The sequence below is a fragment of the Sparus aurata genome, chromosome 10 (assembly GCF_900880675.1).
Source record: "Sparus aurata chromosome 10, fSpaAur1.1, whole genome shotgun sequence".
In the NCBI taxonomy this organism is placed as follows: domain Eukaryota; kingdom Metazoa; phylum Chordata; class Actinopteri; order Spariformes; family Sparidae; genus Sparus; species Sparus aurata.
In genome coordinates this window covers 29,721,859-29,740,641 of record NC_044196.1, presented here as the reverse complement: position 1 = coordinate 29,740,641, position 18,783 = coordinate 29,721,859, and the positions used below count along the sequence as shown (strand labels likewise).

Here is an 18,783-nt window from a genome sequence, read left to right as displayed (position 1 = left end):
AGGCGTAGGACAGGATAGGTGGTTCTTTTCCTCTCTCCTTTCCAGAATGTTATGTTCATGACGTAAAGTATATTTCCCCTCCAGCTCCAGTCAGCAGTCAGAAGTACAGTATGTAAATACACAAAGATGGAGGCCACCTCTGCGGGTCACTGCTGCAGTAAGGTTAATAAACAGGAGTAAAGAATCCTCATTTTATACCCGAAAGTTAGAGTTTCCCCTCTCTCCTTCTGTTGGTAGACGGCTCCGTATCAGCTCAGTATCCGATGTGGTTCCGGTGTTTATTCCTCCAGGAGGTCTGGCTCTGCCCGGTGCCAAATGTCTATTATTCTGATTTGATAAAGTGCATCGAGTAGTTATTATTGTAGGTTTAAGAGGCAAGTCGAGCCATGACATGCAGTATTGTAAACCTCCAACATGAAATGTTTACACTTTTAGCAAACTTTTATTTCAGTGCTGTTGAGTAGTAAAGGTAGAGATATACAAAATTTGTCAAATCAATAAAGCCGTACAAAGGACTAATTCCTGCATAAATCCTTAATGATTACTCTTTCCACACCCATGGGCTGCAAAGGGAAGTGTAAAGTTGTCCAAATCATGACCTTATCTCAACCGTCAAACAGTTCATTTGGCTTTTGGTAGCCAAACAGCCTGAAGTCGCCCTCGTAGAGTTTGTACAGCTTCCTCCTGTCCTCTAGGGGAACTTTCCTGAACCAGGTTAACACATAATCCGGGGACGTCATGTTTTCATAGGAAGGAGGGAACTTGATGTCGTCCTCCAGCTTTAAGGTCTTCAGCAGCAGTTCAGCATCATCTTGAAGTGTCTCTTGATGGCCAACAAAATCATACCTGAGAAGTTTAAGAGAAAAAGATAAAGTCAAACACGTGAAATCAGCATTTACTCATCAGTGTCAGATTACTCATCCTGAGGAGTACTGCTCAGTGGACCGCACAGTTTTGTGGTCAGTGGCTTTAAGGGTCTAGTTCCATTGTGCAAAGTTCAGGGGTTTTTGATCTTGACTCAATCAAGGGACTAAAAGTCAAGATAATTCAGCCTCTGCTGCGTTTATATAGAATATTCTTATTAAATTTTTTTTTTTATAATTCCCATGGTGAAAAACTTGAGTAGATGTTTCAAACACTTCCAGGAAAGGAAGATATACACATAGGGTAAGAAAACGTGGCTGTAATCAGGATTAAAGAAATTCTACTGCTGTTACAATAAATACATTTTTATTCCATCAATTGTTAGTTGTTTAAAAAAAGTGTGTGAAAAAAACCATACACAATTAGTGTGTATCTAAATTCTCTTCAGGTCAACAAACCTTTTCAAATAAAGAGACATGAACATACAGCTACAGCCTTGCTGACAAATGGCCTTACTGTATGAGGCAGGGGTGGCACAGCTTGTGCATCTGCCTCCAGTGGGGTTCAAAGAGCCCCTCCTTCTCTCTCTCTGGGTCTATCAGGTACTGTATGAAGTGGTGAAATGAGGGCTGCACCCCAGATGCAAACACCTCTTCCGCTGTTCGTGGAGGATCAGGCTGGTTCCCATACCAGCGTAGCATGTATCGGCCAAACCTTTCATAGAAGGGCTGGTTCACCTTCATGAACTTGTCTCGAAAGGCAGAGATGAGACGGATCAATGGGTCCCTGACAAACAGGAACTTGGTGTAGTGCTTCAGCTTTGCCTGTAGTCAACAAATAAGTATACATCAACCCTCTGTCATACTAACCCTGCTTAGTTACTTTTGTACTTTATGACACTTCTGATGTCCTGGTATGAACTGACCTCCCTCTCTGGTCTTGGGAAGCTGTTTAGGAGAGTGAACAATTGTGGTAAGTGGACCATGTCCTTATCAATGGACCTGGGGTCATCGTATGGCTCGCTCTGGTTCAGGACATACATAACTCTCTTCCAGTTGGTGCACGCCACCTGTAGATAAGAACAGAGAGTCTAAGGCCACGCTACCTGCTCTGTTCTTTCAGCTAGGCTCAAGGCTGGCATGATACAGAGGCATAAAATCCAATCAAGTAAGTGCTGTTTAGGCCTGACATGTCAAGGAAACAACCAATGTGTAAGTGTGTCTGTATCACCTTGGGAACGTAACAGTAGATGACGCCGTGATTTTCATCCACGATGAAGTGCTTCAACTCGTCGTCACTCATGTCTCGTAAACTGTGCTTCCCGTTAGAAAATGCCTCTTTGTCGCCATCACACATTTCTTTTAGCAGCTGCTTTCTCAGATCCTGCAACTGACGGATCCTCTCTGCTGTGATAGAACGAATAGGAATATGTGTTGTGACTGTCTGAAAATGTTCGACAGAGAGTGATGAAATGATAGTGTTACTGTCATGTTGAAGAAGTTTATGTATTGTGTTGCAGAGACATCAACTGCTGGCCCCGGCCTCTAAAGCTCCTGCAGTGAAACACCATCACGCCCCTGGTGCAATGAGATCCCCGTCTTGACCGCTAGATACATAACTTAACGAGCTAACTAGCTAATGACAGCTACAGTTAGTAGTAGTTAGCAGTTACCACTTGAAAAATGTTGCCCCCTATTTGCTTTTAGTATGAACTCTGCAGGCGGCCAATTCTTCCATTTTGCACCTTTAAAGGGGCACGATGTTGTTTTGAAAAAGAAATTCAAATAAGAATTTTTATATTCACATTATCAATGATCTAATATTAGTAAACTAAAATTACAAACTAACTGAATAACAAGCTGTTCTTAGAGGAAAATAAAGTTCCCAGACACCGTTTGAGGCCAGAAAGGTGGCAGGGTCCGCCAAATATAAACAAAGTAAAACAGTATGAAACTGTGTTGTCCTTTGAGATCAGTTTGTTTATAGAATTTAGTCAGTCGTGAAGACAAAGACAGTTTGTCTATTTAGTTTGTTCAGGCATAAAAATCTTTTTTCTTCTGATTACATTTTCTTCCCATGAACTACACAATGCATGTTTAACTTGTGCTGCTTTCGAGTGCTTTACTCATGGGGAAATGACAGGTGGGGTGAAAGCCAAAGGGCAAACATTTGTCTCTCTTAATGCCTGTGAGCTGACATGATGAGTGAAGCTGTAATCCAAATGTCATCAGGGGTGAGGTTGCGGATCCAGTGTTTAGAAATCAAATTGCAAATACCACATGCACTGGAGCTCAGAATACAAACAATGTATTTAAACAGTCCGCCTAACCACAAGCAGGATACACGGCAGGAACAGCGAGAAATTCAAACACAGACTAACACACACACATATTGTACCTCTCTTTTCTTGTGATATGTTCCTTTGGTTACATGACATCATGATGATGCACAGAGGTCCCACAGATCCAATGAGCAGCAGGAACAGTGTGCGTGGTGCCATGGCAACTGAAGTGAAACAACACGTCAGCCTTTTTGTCGGTGAGCCGAGAGTTTGAGAGAACTTGAATGGTCAAGGGTAGAAATCAATAACCTGCTGTTTATTTCCCTTATTATTTCCCTGAAAAATTCACATGGAAGTTTAACCAAAACTGGACAGTTAAACATTATGGGCTGTGTAAAAAAATATTTTGATCCAGTTCTTAAGAACAATGGGCCTCATTCATGAACCGTTCTTATGAACAAATTTGTTCTTAAGTCCCACTTACGAAGATTTTACGAAGATTGTGGCATTCATGAATTTTTTCTTATCTAGGATTTTTTCTTAGGCAAGAACAAATCCTACGAACACTCAGGAGTACTCTTACGCACATTTCAGTGCCGAAATGTTGGCATGGTTGTGTTTTCTTCTCTTGTGTAGTTCAATAAAATGCAATATTACAGTGATAATTCTGTCATATTTATTCATTTATTTATTTATTTCATATTTTTGGTCATTTACAAATAATTTAAATTCTAAATGTGCCAATGATTTAAGATAAATCAAGTAAATTGGAAACATGCCAGCAATTAGTAACCCCCCCACCCTATTTATACGTGGCATTTCTCCATCCAAGGCCCGCAAAACAATGGCATATATATTGCTGCTACGGCTTTCATCAATGTAAGAACACAGCTGCGAACAATTCTGAGGCTTACAAACGAGTTGGTGAATCTGACGTAGGGTTTTCTTAAGGAACCTCTTAAGAACAACTTAAGAAAGAATCTAAGAAGATTCTTAAGAAGATATTGGTGAATGAGGCCCAATGTAAATTATTTCAAAATCCAAAATTAAATCAAGGCTGGAGTCATATGGATTTCATTTAGTGCTGTAGTAAAATTAAAGTAATGACAACAAAATAAATTTGTAGAGAAGCAACAAGCATTATTTTGATGCTCCTGCACAGTAGGTCTGCCACAACCTGAATATCACAATCACTAATCACAGCACTCACCTTGCTGCGGAGCTCTCTGAAAGATGATCTTGTTCTTCAAGAGAAAACAACTGATGAGTGCCTCGGATTACAGAAACATGTCCCAATACCATCTGTGTCCCACTCAGCTCTCTACTGTACTTGACATGTTAGGACTTTCATATACAGAGCAAACCTCTGGAATTCAGAGAACAAAACAAATAGGAACACGCCCATGACGAGGCACAGCAGCCAATAATAATTTAACATATTCTGCAGCTTCTTATTTTAAACTGGACAATTCAGCCACGCCTCCTCTCATCTGGACAGACAAGTGCTCAGTCATTAAAACGGATGCCCTGACATACTGTATTTATATGTGAAGAGTGATATCCAGATTGCACAGAATACAAATTCCTGCATAGTGTTTCTTTCAGATAACAAATAGCTACACCCGATGATGTGATTTTCTCCAGGAAGGGAATTATTTATATTAATCATTACTTTGTTTAATGATTAATGTATTTTTACAGTACTTTGTCACACAAGTGAAATCAGCATTTACACATCAGTGTCAGATTACTCGTCCTGAGGAGTACTGCTCAGTGGACCTTACCGTTTTGTCGTCAGTGGCTTTAAGGGTCTAGTTCCATTATTGCAAAGTTCAGGGGTTTTTGAAACTTGACTCAATCAAGCAGGGACGTGCACATGATTATAGAGGGGCAGGGGCTCAAAGTCAGGGCAGTACGTACAAGATTTTTTTCAGATTAATTAATTTAAAATTAATAAACAAAGTACTTATAAAAAGCTAACTTCTTAGCTGTATTGTCAACACAATTTTATTAACATCATCATAATACTGAGGTTTAGAAGACATGCAATTCAGCTGCAATTCTTAAAAAGCAATAAAACACTGGTTTATTAATAGGCTATTTATTGGAGGGCAAGTGCAAACTACAAATACAGGCTACACACCTAAAAATGTGACAAAACCAAGAAATGACTACTGTGACTGCTACTGAATGTAAGTAGGAACAGCAATGTTTTCAACAGCAAAGTCACAATAAGCTCAATATCTGGAAGAAGCTGAAGATTTGTGGCAGATAAACAGCCGACACAGACAGCTGTCAGATTAGATTATTCTTCAACCATTAACAAGCAGTTATCTTAACAAGGACAAATGGACACTCTTCTGAAATATGACTCATATTTAAGCATGTTAAATAAGTGGAAGGCGACTTGTTAGCCCCCACAAGGAAGTTATGTTAACTCACAAAGCTTCCAGTGGCTCCACGTCTCATCCATGTGTGTGGTGGAATTCTCGATGAGGCAGGCTTCTCTCTCTCTCTCTCTCTCTCTCTCTCTCTCTCTCTCTCTATTTGTCTTCAAAATAAGAGCTTTACATTGCACCAGGGCCGGTTCTACGCAGGCATATATAAGGGGGCAGTCAGAAATGTGAAGGGGGCATCATGTGTACACATCATGCTCCAGCACTTTTTTTTCTGTGCTTATAGTAACAGTGTTCCTTCATTGAATTGGGTTGTTAGCTATGAGTCCAACCCCAACCTGGAGAAGTGGATTGCACTTTGTCTGGCCTCTACCTTCAGACCTGTCCAACTTGGGTGACCCACCTGAAGACTAAGCTCCTGCTGGTATAGCTCTTAAGGTCACTGACGCACGCAAACCCCCTGACCACAATAATGTGGCAATCCCTGGGGGGGGGGGGGGAACTGAAAAATAAAAATAAAATAAATAAATACAATTAAATAAAATATTCTTCATCCAGATTTTATCAACTAACAACATGACATTTATCTTAACTGGATGGCCTAAATCTCAAATAAATTAATCTAAAGTAGGACTTCACACACGATAGTCAATATTTACAAAACTGAAAGGTAGTCTTATGAATAATGAAAAAAATCTTCTCAAACTAATTTATAAAACACAACAGATATAGAGCAGAACATTTTATGTTTTCTTTCTTTTTTCTATTTTTTTTCTTTTCTTTTGGCTTGTTTTTTCATTTTTTGTTGGCAACTTAACAGCTCAAAAAAATCTAATTTCTCTCCACTCCTCTCTCATTTCTCTCATTCCTCTCCACTCCTCTTTTTTCTCTCCACTCCACTCTACAACAACAGTCTCCTGTTTCCCTTTGCAAAACCTCTCACAAATTCATCCATGTCCAAGTTATTTGTTATGGACTTCTCATGGGCCAAGATCACCAGATTCATCCTCCTCTTGTGTAAAACGATAGGGGGTTAGAACCCATGACAATGTGGAGAAGGAACTCTCACATGCTGCTGAAGACAAACCAATTACAAGGGCTGTTACATACAATTTATGCAACTCAGGAAAGGCTTCTTTGTACTCCTGCAGGTGTTTACACACAGTGAACAGGTCTGTTTCATTTGGACATTTCTTGAGCAACAACTGTTTTGCCACAAGGATTTCATTTTTCAGACTTGCATTGTCTGCCACTGTGACAGCCAGCACAGCCAGAGGGTGCAACTGGGTTGAATCTAGAAATGCACTAGATTTGGGTGCAAGACTAGATATGGCTTTCATCAGGTCAACATTTCTCTGTGAAAATCTAGTTTCTATTTCTGAAATGGCCCTGTCAAGGATGTTGAGCAGAGATCTTTTCAGAGCCTGATGGGGATTAAGGATAGGATCATCAGCGTCTGTATGGCCCACAGTTGATAGCACAACACTTTGACCAAGGTGTTTGCTCATTGTTCTCCTTCTCTTTGGAGGATGTGAATCATCTCCAGCAACCGCCTGAGATAACTCACGCCCAACACACATATCCACAGACTAAGACTGTAGAATTGCATTTGCTGGTTTCAAGACACCAAGCACCCACACTAGAAACTTTCCAGTCTCAAAGAAGTGATGCCTCTTCATTTGACATTGCAGGCCTGATGCCTCAGTGCACAGATCAACTGCAGCATCATCATCCTCTGTCATCTCAGATAGGATACTGAGAATATGGTCTTGATTTTCAGCAATGCACCTTGTCACCTCATAGTGGCTTGTCCATCGGATTTCAAGCAGCCTTTTAAGATTAGGTGCATCATATTTCTCGGACACATGGTGGTGCTGAAAAAACTTGTAGAGTGAACTAGAGAGGTCAAAAAATCTTTTTGCACATGGTTCACTCTGCATGGCATGCACAACTATTAGGTGCAGTTGGTGGTTGTAGCAGTGGATATATGGGACATATCTAGCAAGCTTCTTTTGGAGCAGAGCTTGTACACCACCTCTTACCCCACTCATCACAGAAGCCCTATCATAACACTGGCTAAGTATGTTGTCAGCACTGTCGCCAGCATCAGAAAGGTGTGTCAATATCTCAGAGGTGATGTACTCTGCATCAAGTTGATGCAACTCAAGCAACCCAATAAGATGCTCCTCTGGCATGGAATTGCTGACAAACCGAATCATCACAGACAAATTTTCCACATTGCACCTGTCTCTGGTCCCATCACTTTTGAGGCAGAACCCTGCAGAATCTGCATTTTCATATTTTTTTCCTGATCTCTCCAAGCACCATGTCGACCAGTGTTTCAATAATTTCATTTTGGATATCCTTAGATGTGTATTTTGCATTCTTTGGGATACCCCTAGCAATGCTTGCTAGCTTCTCATCCTTCTCTAAAGTATACTCTATCAGTTTTAGAAAGAGACCTGAAGCAATGTCGTCATCAGCTGCAACATGCCTCAAAGTTTCTGCAGTCCCACGGAGCCCCAACTCATTTACACAGAGAAACTTAACAGCACTGCCCACACTCTTGACATAGTAATGTTTTTTTTCAATATGTGTTTTACCAACCAACAGGGAGTCAACAGTTCCCCCTGTAGCCTCCCTGCTTTTGTGCTGAGTCCATACAGTTGAAGCATGCACATGGTTGTGGCTGGACACATGCCTCCATAGCCCCTTGTCTCGATCAAGTGCTGCTTTCCAGTTGTTAAAACCAGTTAAAGCGAAACTCTCGCCGAAAAGCAACCGAGGCTTTATTTGGGATTGAATATGAGTCAAACCTTCGTGTAAAAGCATAATTACGACGAAAGAGGCACTCTCAAGATTTACTGTAGTTTCGGTTTTGGGCACGTTAATTTTGATTGTGCGACCTAACAGGCAGGAGAGTAATGCTGAACCGCTCCTCAAGCGTGCCTGTCAGGTCGCACTCGGGGATCGACACTTTTTGCCTGCCATGATGGCGACGCGCAGGGGATGCAGCAGCTAACGTGAGTAGTTCAAAAACCTCCTTTTTCATAAACTCTGTGTACACAAACAATGTTCTCAATGCTCTTGTTCATGAGTAGAGACCCTAGTGATGCTAAGAGCAAAGTTTCATGTTGTGTCGAGCCTTCTTAGTGTTCTATAAATAGCGATTTTGATGCTAGCGTGTCTTGCCCCATGCACTCCCGTTCAAAATTAACGTGCCCAAAACCAAAACTACGGTGAATCTTAAAAGTGCCTCTTTCGTCGTAATTATGTTTTTACATGAAGGTTTGACTCATATTCAATCCCAAATAAAGCCTTGGTTGCTTTTTGGTGAGAGTTTCGCTTTAAGGTAAAAACAACATCCCTCTCATTAACAGTGCCGCCATATTTCCGACAGGGGAAACAGAAGCAGGCGTCTCGCACCACAGAGTACTCTAGCCATGGTCGTGTGCGGTACCAGGCAAGATTGAATGATCTCAATGTTGTACCAAATGCACGCTTTGGGTAGCTACCCAGTATTGGCTGAGATGGTGCATTGCCATTTAAGTCACTGGGTAGCTGAGCAGGCTGCTTTGAGGCAGCACTTGTTGGAGGGATGGAGGGAGGTGCAGGAGAAGCAGTGCTTGCTGATGCTAAAGGTGCAGTTATGCTGGCTGCTGTCTCTGATGTACTAGCAGCAGCATTGTTGCTACTGCTATTACTACATGCAGGAGCAGCACTACACTTTTTAAAAGCTCTGAAAAACGGATGCATTACACAGCATTAACTTTCTCTTTGTGAGCTGCTGGAAGCTGGAGCAGAATTTAAGTAAGCTAGCTTTGTAAAAAAAAAAAAACGCTGTGATTATATGAAACAAAACAATGCAGAACTACAGCCTGGGGCGGGGCTTTACGTAGGGGTCTGTCAGTCACAGGTCGTGTGTCTTCAGATTGTCTCATGCAGTGGACGAGGGCACTCATCTCTGTGCTTGTGACGCTGCTGCTTCTCCAAAGTCCTACCTCTCCGTGGCCGAGGTCAAACCTGACACTACACTGTCAGGCTACGTCTTGGCTCATTTGCATATTGCAACGTGATTGGATGTTTACTGAGGGGAGGGGTGTGTGTGTGTGTGTGTGCTGCGCAGCCTGTGAATACACGCACAGTGGTGGGACAGCAAGATGAGAGGGAAGCTGATACTGTATCGTGTGCGTCCCTTTTTCTGCGTATTTTTCCGCTACTGCCATAGTTGCCAACTCTCCCGATTCACGCGGGAGACTCCCGATTTTTAACCCTATCTCCCTCGATGCTCCCGGTCAGTAATTTCTCCCGTTAATCTCCCGATTTTACAGTAAAGGAAACAAGTAAGATTGTGTCCCTATATTTGTTGCAGTATCTGGCAACCCTGGCCTGCCTGTGTGGATGAGCAGGTGTGTGATTGTTCCTGATAAATCCCGCAATCCGGCTTTTCCGACCTGAAAGCTCTCGTGAATCATGCAAATCTGTTTTTGTGAAGTTAGTTTCAGTTCGGATATTCTGTGGCTATCGGGTCCAGCTGAGACTTTACTGAGGTTCTCCCAGTGTCAGCAGCAGGAGGACGGTCGGCTCACCTCTCAGAGCCTCGCGCTGAATCACTGAGACTGATTTAGGGACCGTCATTAAATTACTTAGCATAAATAAATTAATACAAAATAACTGCTGTTTTTTAGAATATCTTTCATGTCATGTGACCCAGTGACTCCAAACCAGCTGCAGATTGTATCAGTAAACTGGACGAGTAAGACACCTATTGTTATTGTATTTTAGTGCTTCCTCTATTTAATATGAATATTAATATGCAGAAATTATGATGAATTATGATGATAAATATTATGAATTATTTCTCAATAGCTTCCATGTCATGTGGCTCACTGACTTCTGAAATGCTCAGGATGTTAACATATTTTCAAGCAGCAATGTCAGCTTCTACACTATTTTGTCTCATGTCTTAGATTCTGATTCTGAAATTCTGAAAATGATTTTCTTTTCAAAAATCTCACGAGTAGGTGAGATTTAAAGGGTCATTTTTCAAATTTTTTTCCGGGGGGGCATGCCCCCAGACCCCCCTAGTGTTGCTAGGTTATCAACTCAGAGCACAGCTGCTATAAAAAAAATTAGGGGAAACACTGTTCTAAGAATTTTGTGTGGTTTAAAATACAAGGCAAGAAATTATGACAAATAAATCGCACACCTGGCGAAGGAACCTTGTTACTTGGGCCGATACACCGATGAAAAAAATCTCCCTATTTTTCACAACCCAATGTTGGCAAGTATGTACTGCAGATAATTTTGACAACTTGTAATATATTAATTTTGTGAGTATATCAAAATGTGCTTTCTCAACTTCCAAAAATTTAGATTTGAGGGGGCAAGACATTTATTTGAGGGGGCACTGCCCCTTCTTGCCCCTGCGTAGAGCCGGCTTCGCATTGCACCCCATAGGAGTTTAGAAGTGGGTTCTTAGCGGGGGGCTTTTAATTTGAAAGTAGCGACCGTTCCTAGAGAGAGACAGAGCGTAGCCGCAGCAGATAGAGAAGCAGCTTTATAGGCTCAACACACTCACAACACCATATTACGTACGAAGTGCGTACGGTAAATAACAGTGGCGTTTTTATACCGCCTTTTTTTGACATCCCTTTGCACAACAGGATTTTATTTATTCATTTGAAAAACACACAAAAAGGGCACGCTTTAATAGGAGGTGTAAAAAGGGCAGGGGCTCAAGCACCCCTTGGGCCTTATGTGTGCATGTGCCTGCAATCAAGGAGAGTCAAGATTATTCAGCCTCGCCTGCATTTATTTTGAATATTCTTATTAAAATCTTTTTTCATAACTCCCCTGGTGAAAAATCACTTAAGTATATGCGATTTTCAAAATCTCTGGACTTTACATTTAAAACACCTCAAGGAAAGGAAGAGGAAAACACAGAGGTTAAGGAAAATTAACTTTTTAGCCAAGGACTCATATTCTTAATAGCCATGCATAAATGTTACTTTACTAATTAATAATATCAAGGATTATAGAAAGATATTGCATGCAAAAGAAAAATCACGTACAATTTGTGTGTATTTTTAGAATTGTCATTTCTCTTCAGGTCAACAAACCTTTCAGAATAAAGAGACATGAACATACAGCTACAGCCTTGCTGTATAAATGGCCTTACTGTATGAGGCAGGGGTGGCACAACTTGTGCATCTGCCGCCAGTGGGGTTCAAAGAGGCCCTCCTTCTCTCTCTCTGGGTCTACCAGGTTCTGTACGAAGTTGTGAAATGAGGGCTGCATCCCAGATGCAAACGCCTCTTCTGCTGTCTGTGGAGGAGTGTGCATTTTTCCAGTGAGAGATGCGTTACTTTGGCTTTTTGATCTTGTACAAGGGGGTTTCCAACCGATCCAAGTGTGGCAGAAGTTTTAGACAACTGGTAGCCTCCCACTACCATCTCTGAGCTGCGGTCTTTCCTGGGGCTATTATCGTTGATTTGTAGAGGGCTTTTCTAAGTTGGCAGCCCCTCTACATAGGCACAAGTGTGTTAGCGTGTATGATTTAATTCAGAGTCACTGATCCTAATCAGAAGAGCCTCTGTATGTACAAACACGTCTTTAATGATTTCAATCTAGCAGCACAAGTGAAGAACCGTTGACTCAGCAGCAATGTGTCAGAGTAATTATTTGTATTAAACTCTGGGTTATTTAGGGTTGCAGAGAAAGAAGACAACAACTATGCATTCCTATGTATGGAATTTATTTGGGTTGCACACAAGCCGAATTTGATATACAATACAATGTATTTTTAACAGCTTTTCCTAGAATGTATATATGAAATATTAACAATGAACATACAAGTCACAGATGTAAGAATGTAGACTGGATATTATAGTTTGTATTGTTGTGACTGTAAGGAAACTGAAATTAAACCAGCAAAAGAAAACACAACAATGACATACTTCGGTAATCTACCTCAGAATATGAGCTAACTGGAAACAGCAGTTAAATCATTTTATTTTGTGTAATTCCAATTTCCAATATGTAATTCTTTATTGTTAAAGTATTCATTAGTAGGATATCAACACATTATCCACACTATCTGTGTCAATAGAGAGTCCTTCTCTTCAACATCCTATTTTATGGCAAACAGGAAAAGGAATTCATGAGTTCATGAAACAGTAAAATGAAGCTGAACGATAAAAAAGAGAAACTTAGTGGGTACAATAGATGCAACCTCAGAGACAGAGGCACTGACTGACATGGGAGCTACAATTCAGCTTCTTGCTCCTCAATGAAATCGATTAATTCCCTGATTTCTCTCAGTTTCTGTTCCTTCTTCTCTATTTCTTCACCTAACTCCTCATTCTCCCCATCTACGAAAGTCTTGGTTTTCTCAACCATGTGCTTGAGGGTGTCCACTAGTCCCTCCAGTGGTGGAAAGTCAGCAGGTAAACTTTTTGAGGTCGCCTGCGCTAATCCCATCAGTGGGTCCATGAACTTCACATGATAATTCATGAGCTGTGAAGAGGTGGCCAGTGTTGCCTAATGACGAGAATAAAACCACGTCATGACATCACACCACCTCAGTTTGCCATGTTGTATGCAGTGATGGAATGTAACTAAGTACATTTACTCAAGTACCTTTCATGTGAGACACTTATTGTACTGAATTACTATTCATATGGGTGACTTTAATTACTTTAAGTAACACGTTAACATGATGTCTTTACTTTTACTCACGTATGATTTAAGGTTACTATTAACAACACTGGTTATATGATAAAGTCCAAGGATATTCATCACTTAAATTACTCCCAATGGAATTTTTATGAGCATGTAAGCAGCAGTAAAACTGACAGATTGACTCACCTTCACCTTGTCCAGTTTTTGTTGTTCTCTCAATCTTTTCCTTGATCTCTTTCTGCAAATCCAGGATGAGAATCAAGATACAGTCACAGATTAGGACATGCGAGAACATACGACTGAAGAAAAAAGCACATTTCAACAGTAGATTTGTATGTGATGACTCACACTGTGGACTTGCAAGTAAATGCGAGATTAAAGCAAGATCATATTTACCAGTTGGTCCTTGTTTACCAGTGAACTTGAGAGGCAAACCAGACTCAGCAGAGTGTGTCAGGTGGGGGGTTAAAGGGGAGACTATGGAAAAGGGGAAGGTGGACCCAAATGCAGTTAAACCCGAGAGGCAAGGCGTGGGGAACAAAAGGCGAGCTTTATTTAAAAGCTGAACACAAAAACAGAAGCAGACAAAACGGGGGCAAGAGGCAAAGTAACAAAAGAAAGCTAGGCAAAGTAGCAACCAAAAACAGCAAGACAAAGTTCAAATCAAAAGCAAAGTTCAAATCAAAAAGGCAAAATGCAAAACTCAAATCCAAAACACATACTGTTGGGAACAAGGATCAGACAGGAGCAGGCACAGACACTGGAGGCCACTGGCAGGAGTCGACCGGGCCGCCGACTGGAGGCCACTGGCAGGAGTCGACCGGGCCGCCGACTGGAGGCCACTGGCAGGAGTCGACCGGGCCGCCGACTGGAGGCCACTGGCAGGAGTCGACCGGGCCGCCGACTGGAGGCCACTGGCAGGAGTCGACCGGGCCGCCGACTGGAGGCCACTGGCAGGAGTCGACCGGGCCGCCGACTGGAGGCCACTGGCAGGAGTCGACCGGGCCGCCGACTGGAGGCCACTGGCAGGAGTCGACCGGGCCGCCGACTGGAGGCCACTGGCAGGAGTCGACCGGGCCGCCGACTGGAGGCCACTGGCAGGAGTCGACCGGGCCGCCGACTGGAGGCCACTGGCAGGAGTCGACCGGGCCGCCGACTGGAGGCCACTGGCAGGAGTCGACCGGGCCGCCGACTGGAGGCCACTGGCAGGAGTCGACCGGGCCGCCGACTGGAGGCCACTGGCAGGAGTCGACCGGGCCGCCGACTTGGAGGCCACTGGCAGGAGTCGACCGGGCCGCCGACTGGAGGCCACTGGCAGGAGTCGACCGGGCCGCCGACTGGAGGCCACTGGCAGGAGTCGACCGGGCCGCCGACTGGAGGCCACTGGCAGGAGTCGACCGGGCCGCCGACTGGAGGCCACTGGCAGGAGTCGACCGGGCCGCCGACTGGAGGCCACTGGCAGGAGTCGACCGGGCCGCCGACTGGAGGCCACTGGCAGGAGTCGACCGGGCCGCCGACTGGAGGCCACTGGCAGGTGTCGACCGGGCCGCCGACTGGAGGCCACTGGCAGGAGTCGACCGGGCCGCCGACTGGAGGCCACTGGCAGGAGTCGACCGGGCCGCCGACTGGAGGCCACTGGCAGGTGTCGACCGGGCCGCCGACTGGAGGCCACTGGCAGGTGTCGGCGAAGGACAGCAAAGGAGGGCGCCAGACCTCAAGGAGCCCGGACGCCACCGAGAGCGGCGCTTCCTAGGCGGGGAAACCTTGAAGGCCAGGCGGGTTCCCCAGAAAGGAGACGCCTCAGGACTTGCAGGCCCTGGGGTCGAGACTGAGGCCTGGGCTGGGCTGGTAGCCTAGCTGTGGCTATGGCATGGGCTGGGGCTGGAGCTGAGCCGTGGGTTTGGGCTGTGGCCTGGAAAAAAAAGGTTGCTTGCAGCAATCTGCCGAGCCCTGCTGGTGGGGTTGGTGACAAAGTCCTGGTACCAGCGGATTATCTCCAGGCCATTTACTGCTGGGTCCATTTTAGGTCTGGTCATTCTGTCAGGTGGGGGGTTAAAGGGGAGACTATGGAAAAGGGGAAGGTGGACCCAAATGCAGTTAAACCCGAGAGGCAAGGCGTGGGGAACAAAAGGCGAGCTTTATTTAAAAGCTGAACACAAAAACAGAAGCAGACAAAACGGGGGCAAGAGGCAAAGTAACAAAAGAAAGCTAGGCAAAGTAGCAACCAAAAACAGCAAGACAAAGTTCAAATCAAAAGCAAAGTTCAAATCAAAAAGGCAAAATGCAAAACTCAAATCCAAAACACATACCGTGGGGAACAAGGATCAGACAGGAGCAGGCACATTGACGGGAGCATGGACAAAGACAGACGCTGACAAGAACAATGACCAGACAAGGAGTGAAGGGAACACAGAGACTAAATACACAGACACTGATGACAAGACGAGGAACAGGTGAGGTGGACCAACAGGTGAGGTAACATAGGGGAGGAGCGCACGAGAACATGAAGGGAACAAAGCAATAGACAGAGGGAGCCAGAGGGAACATAGGAAAATACACAGGAGAACTTAAAGGACACATGAGGGTATGGAAAAACAAGACACAAGACAAGATACAGAGACATGGAAATCAAATACAAGAAAACACAAGACAAAACCAGACAAGAACACAACAAACAGATCTACAGTCATGACAGAGTGAAGATGAGGAACAGGCCTTTAGTGGTTCTGACACCAGCCACTCCTCTGCTCCTGGACCAAGCTGCTGCTGCCATCGCTGTTCTAAAAGGTTTTCTGATAGAGCTTAAATGATCGATGAAGACGTGAAAAGATGATGATCAAACTGCAACTTTGTAATATTCAAAGGTCTACAGTGGAAACCATCTCATAGTGAGTTAAAGTGTGTGATCTTACCTGCTGGACGAATAGAAGGAGAGCTGCTGTACAGATTGGGAAAGAAAAATGACGAGACGACGCACCACAAACTTTATATACTCACGGTTCAACTCGCCTTTGATGTTGTTGGTTATTAGGCGTGTGTACATGCAGGACAGATCCTCCCATTGTACCTACTTGACGCTGGTCTTTCAGTTTCATTTCAAATCAACTGCATTCAATTTACAGGATACCACCATCAGCTGGTATAGTGACGTGAAACAACAAACATTCCTTTGTGTCACACAGCAGGATAAGGGAAATAACGAATGTGAAACTGAGCAACATGATACAGTTTGTTGGCTTAAGTTCAGAGACTGTGGACAGGTGACAGTAAATCATTGTTTTGACAGAAACCTCGAGCAGAAATGAATATCATCCCACAGCCCTCGTCATTTGCACAAAAGTGTGTCTTGAACTGGGATTTCCGTTAAGGGGATGTTGAAAAACCACATCACAAAACACATGATTTACAATGCAAACTCTGTATTTTTTACTTCCCTTAATTTCCCTTAAAATCAATTTCAAGTCTTAAAAACACTTTGTCACACTAACACACTGACCACATTGGTTGCTTGTGAAGTGCGTGGCGGCTGCGTTGCTGAGCTTCTGCTGCTCACAAGACTCTGGATCTCTAGTTGAATGGCTGCTGCAGCCTCGCTTGACAGGTGTGTGAGAATTTAGTGAAAAGCATGATGTTATGCTGAGCACACGCCCTGCTCGAGCATCCAGTGTGGCCGACTTGTGAGGAGGCTCCACATTGCTTCATTCACTGATTAACTTTAAAGATAAATCATTCCACAGATATCAAACAATTCTGGTTCCTGACATGTCCTGTGTGGCACAGGGGCAGAAACAATTCACAAAAGTGGAATAAATCAGTAAAATCAGATGCTTTATGATCCTCCACAAGGAGAAGACGAAATCTGCTTATCCTGAAAAGGGCATTCAAAGTTTGAGAGGTAATTCATACTAAATAAAAAGATATACATTTTTTCCATAACTGAATAAACAAGCTGTTCTCAGAGGAAAATAAGCTCCCCATAACACTGTTTGAAGCTAGAAAGGTGGCAGGGTCCGCCACATATAAACAAAGTAAACCAGTAAGAAACTGTGTCGTCCTTTAAAGTCAGTTTGTTTATAATTTCACTTTATTCATGACAATGATGAAAGTTTGTTTGTTTATTTACTTTGTTTATGCATAAATAAATCAGTCAATGGGATGATTCTCTTCTGATTTAAATGTCTTCCACAAAACTACATAGTGCACCTTTAATTAAAGGGACGGTAGCCATCTCTCAGTATGCAGAACAGAAGCAGGCAAAGAACTGCAGCCCTGATGGAAATGTGGCACTGTGCAGTAATTCAAGAAGTCTTAAGGCTAAAGAGACTGATCCTTTTGTTTGAAGTTGTAGTTCATTCTTTACCACTTCAGCCAACAACATCATCATACAGTGAAAGATTTCCACAAACACGTCATCACTGATCCTAATCAGAAGAGCCTCTGTATGTACAAACATGTCTTTAACTGATTTGACTCTAGCAACACAAGTGAGGAGAAGTTGACTCAGCAGCAATGTGTCATTTTTATTATTTGTATTAAACTCTGGGTTATTTAGGATCGGAGAGAAAGAAGACAACAACACTTCCTATGTATGGAATTTATTTGGGTTGCACACAGGCTGAATTCAATTTACAATAGTTCAACTTATTTTTAAACAGCTTTCCCCAGTTTTTATATATGATATCTAAATAATAACCATACAAATCATATGTGTAAGAATCTAGACGGAATATTATAGTTTGTTTTATTGTTTCTGTTACTTCAAGCTGAAAATAACCCAGCAGAAGAACACAAAAACATCAGAGACCTCAATAATCTACCTTAATATTTGAGCTAATTAGCAGTTAAATCTGTTTATTGTGTCTTCTGGCATAAACATTGTTTTCCATTATCTAAATTGTGATGCTTGCATATCCATACATTAGTAAATGTATTCAATAAAGGTGTATTAAAACATTACCCACACAACCCCTTTCCATTGGGAGTCCTCTAACTCTCATGACAAACAATTCAAATGAAATCATGATTTCAAAGCCAGTAAATAGAAACATTAAAATGTAAACTGAATAATGCGATTAAATTGTTATAATAAATACAATATCAGAGATAGGGGCACTAAGTGAGATGGGAGTTACAGTTCAGCTTCTTGCTCTTCAATGAATTTGATGAATTTCTGATAATATCCCAGTTGCTTGTCAGCCATCTTTATTTGTAAAGCTAACTCCTCACTCCTCTCACTGATTTTCTCCATTATGTCCCTGATGTTCTCCACCATTCCCTCCAGTGGCAAAAAGACAGGACATTCAATCGAGGCTTTCTTCAGGAATGCTATGAGTGGGTCCACGAGACTCCTAAATTCACTCATGAGCTCTGGAGTAGTTGCTGTTTCTGACTTGTACCGTGCCTTATAGGGAAAAATAAAACCACTTCAATACATGTCACCACCTCAGTGTGCTTTGCTGTTCCAACAGGTTGAGTCCATTTCCTTACATAAACCTACTTATAAACCCATTTATCTCTTTCGGTTGGAGTATCCATTACTGGAATTACTTAAAAGCTTTT

At 42.8% G+C, this 18,783-nt stretch overlaps 1 protein-coding gene and 1 long non-coding RNA gene across 2 annotated transcripts; both read right to left on the bottom strand.

The window, feature by feature from the left end:
- Window positions 1-456: 456 nt before the first annotated feature.
- Window positions 457-5,613, bottom strand: LOC115590202 (carbohydrate sulfotransferase 12-like). Its single transcript, XM_030431475.1, has 7 exons — window positions 5,588-5,613; window positions 4,356-4,389; window positions 3,262-3,369; window positions 2,095-2,270; window positions 1,790-1,933; window positions 1,381-1,688; window positions 457-846 (listed from the first exon to the last, which is right to left on the bottom strand). Exons 3-7 carry the CDS (start codon window positions 3,362-3,364, stop codon window positions 606-608), a joined length of 972 nt encoding a protein of 323 aa, XP_030287335.1. The 5' UTR covers window positions 3,365-3,369; window positions 4,356-4,389; window positions 5,588-5,613; the 3' UTR covers window positions 457-605.
- A 6,911-nt stretch (window positions 5,614-12,524) lies between these two features.
- LOC115589091 (uncharacterized) lies at window positions 12,525-15,611 on the bottom strand. The gene is made up of 4 exons (XR_003985474.1): window positions 15,534-15,611; window positions 13,621-13,701; window positions 13,411-13,462; window positions 12,525-13,083 (listed from the first exon to the last, which is right to left on the bottom strand). It is a non-coding gene; the product is annotated as an uncharacterized LOC115589091 (long non-coding RNA).
- Window positions 15,612-18,783: the final 3,172 nt, after the last annotated feature.

What these genes read in the sequence shown, in the direction of transcription:
- LOC115590202 (XM_030431475.1), bottom strand. Translation starts at nt 3,364, where the DNA reads ATGGCACCACGCACACTGTTCCTGCTGCTCATTGGATCTGTGGGACCT. An exon ending in CATATCACAAGAAAAGAGAG is followed by an intron (nt 2,271 to 3,261) that starts GTACAATATGTG and finishes GTTCTATCACAG; the next exon opens with CAGAGAGGATCCGTCAGTTG. An exon ending in TCCCAAGACCAGAGAGGGAG is followed by an intron (nt 1,689 to 1,789) that starts GTCAGTTCATAC and finishes TGTTGACTACAG; the next exon opens with GCAAAGCTGAAGCACTACAC.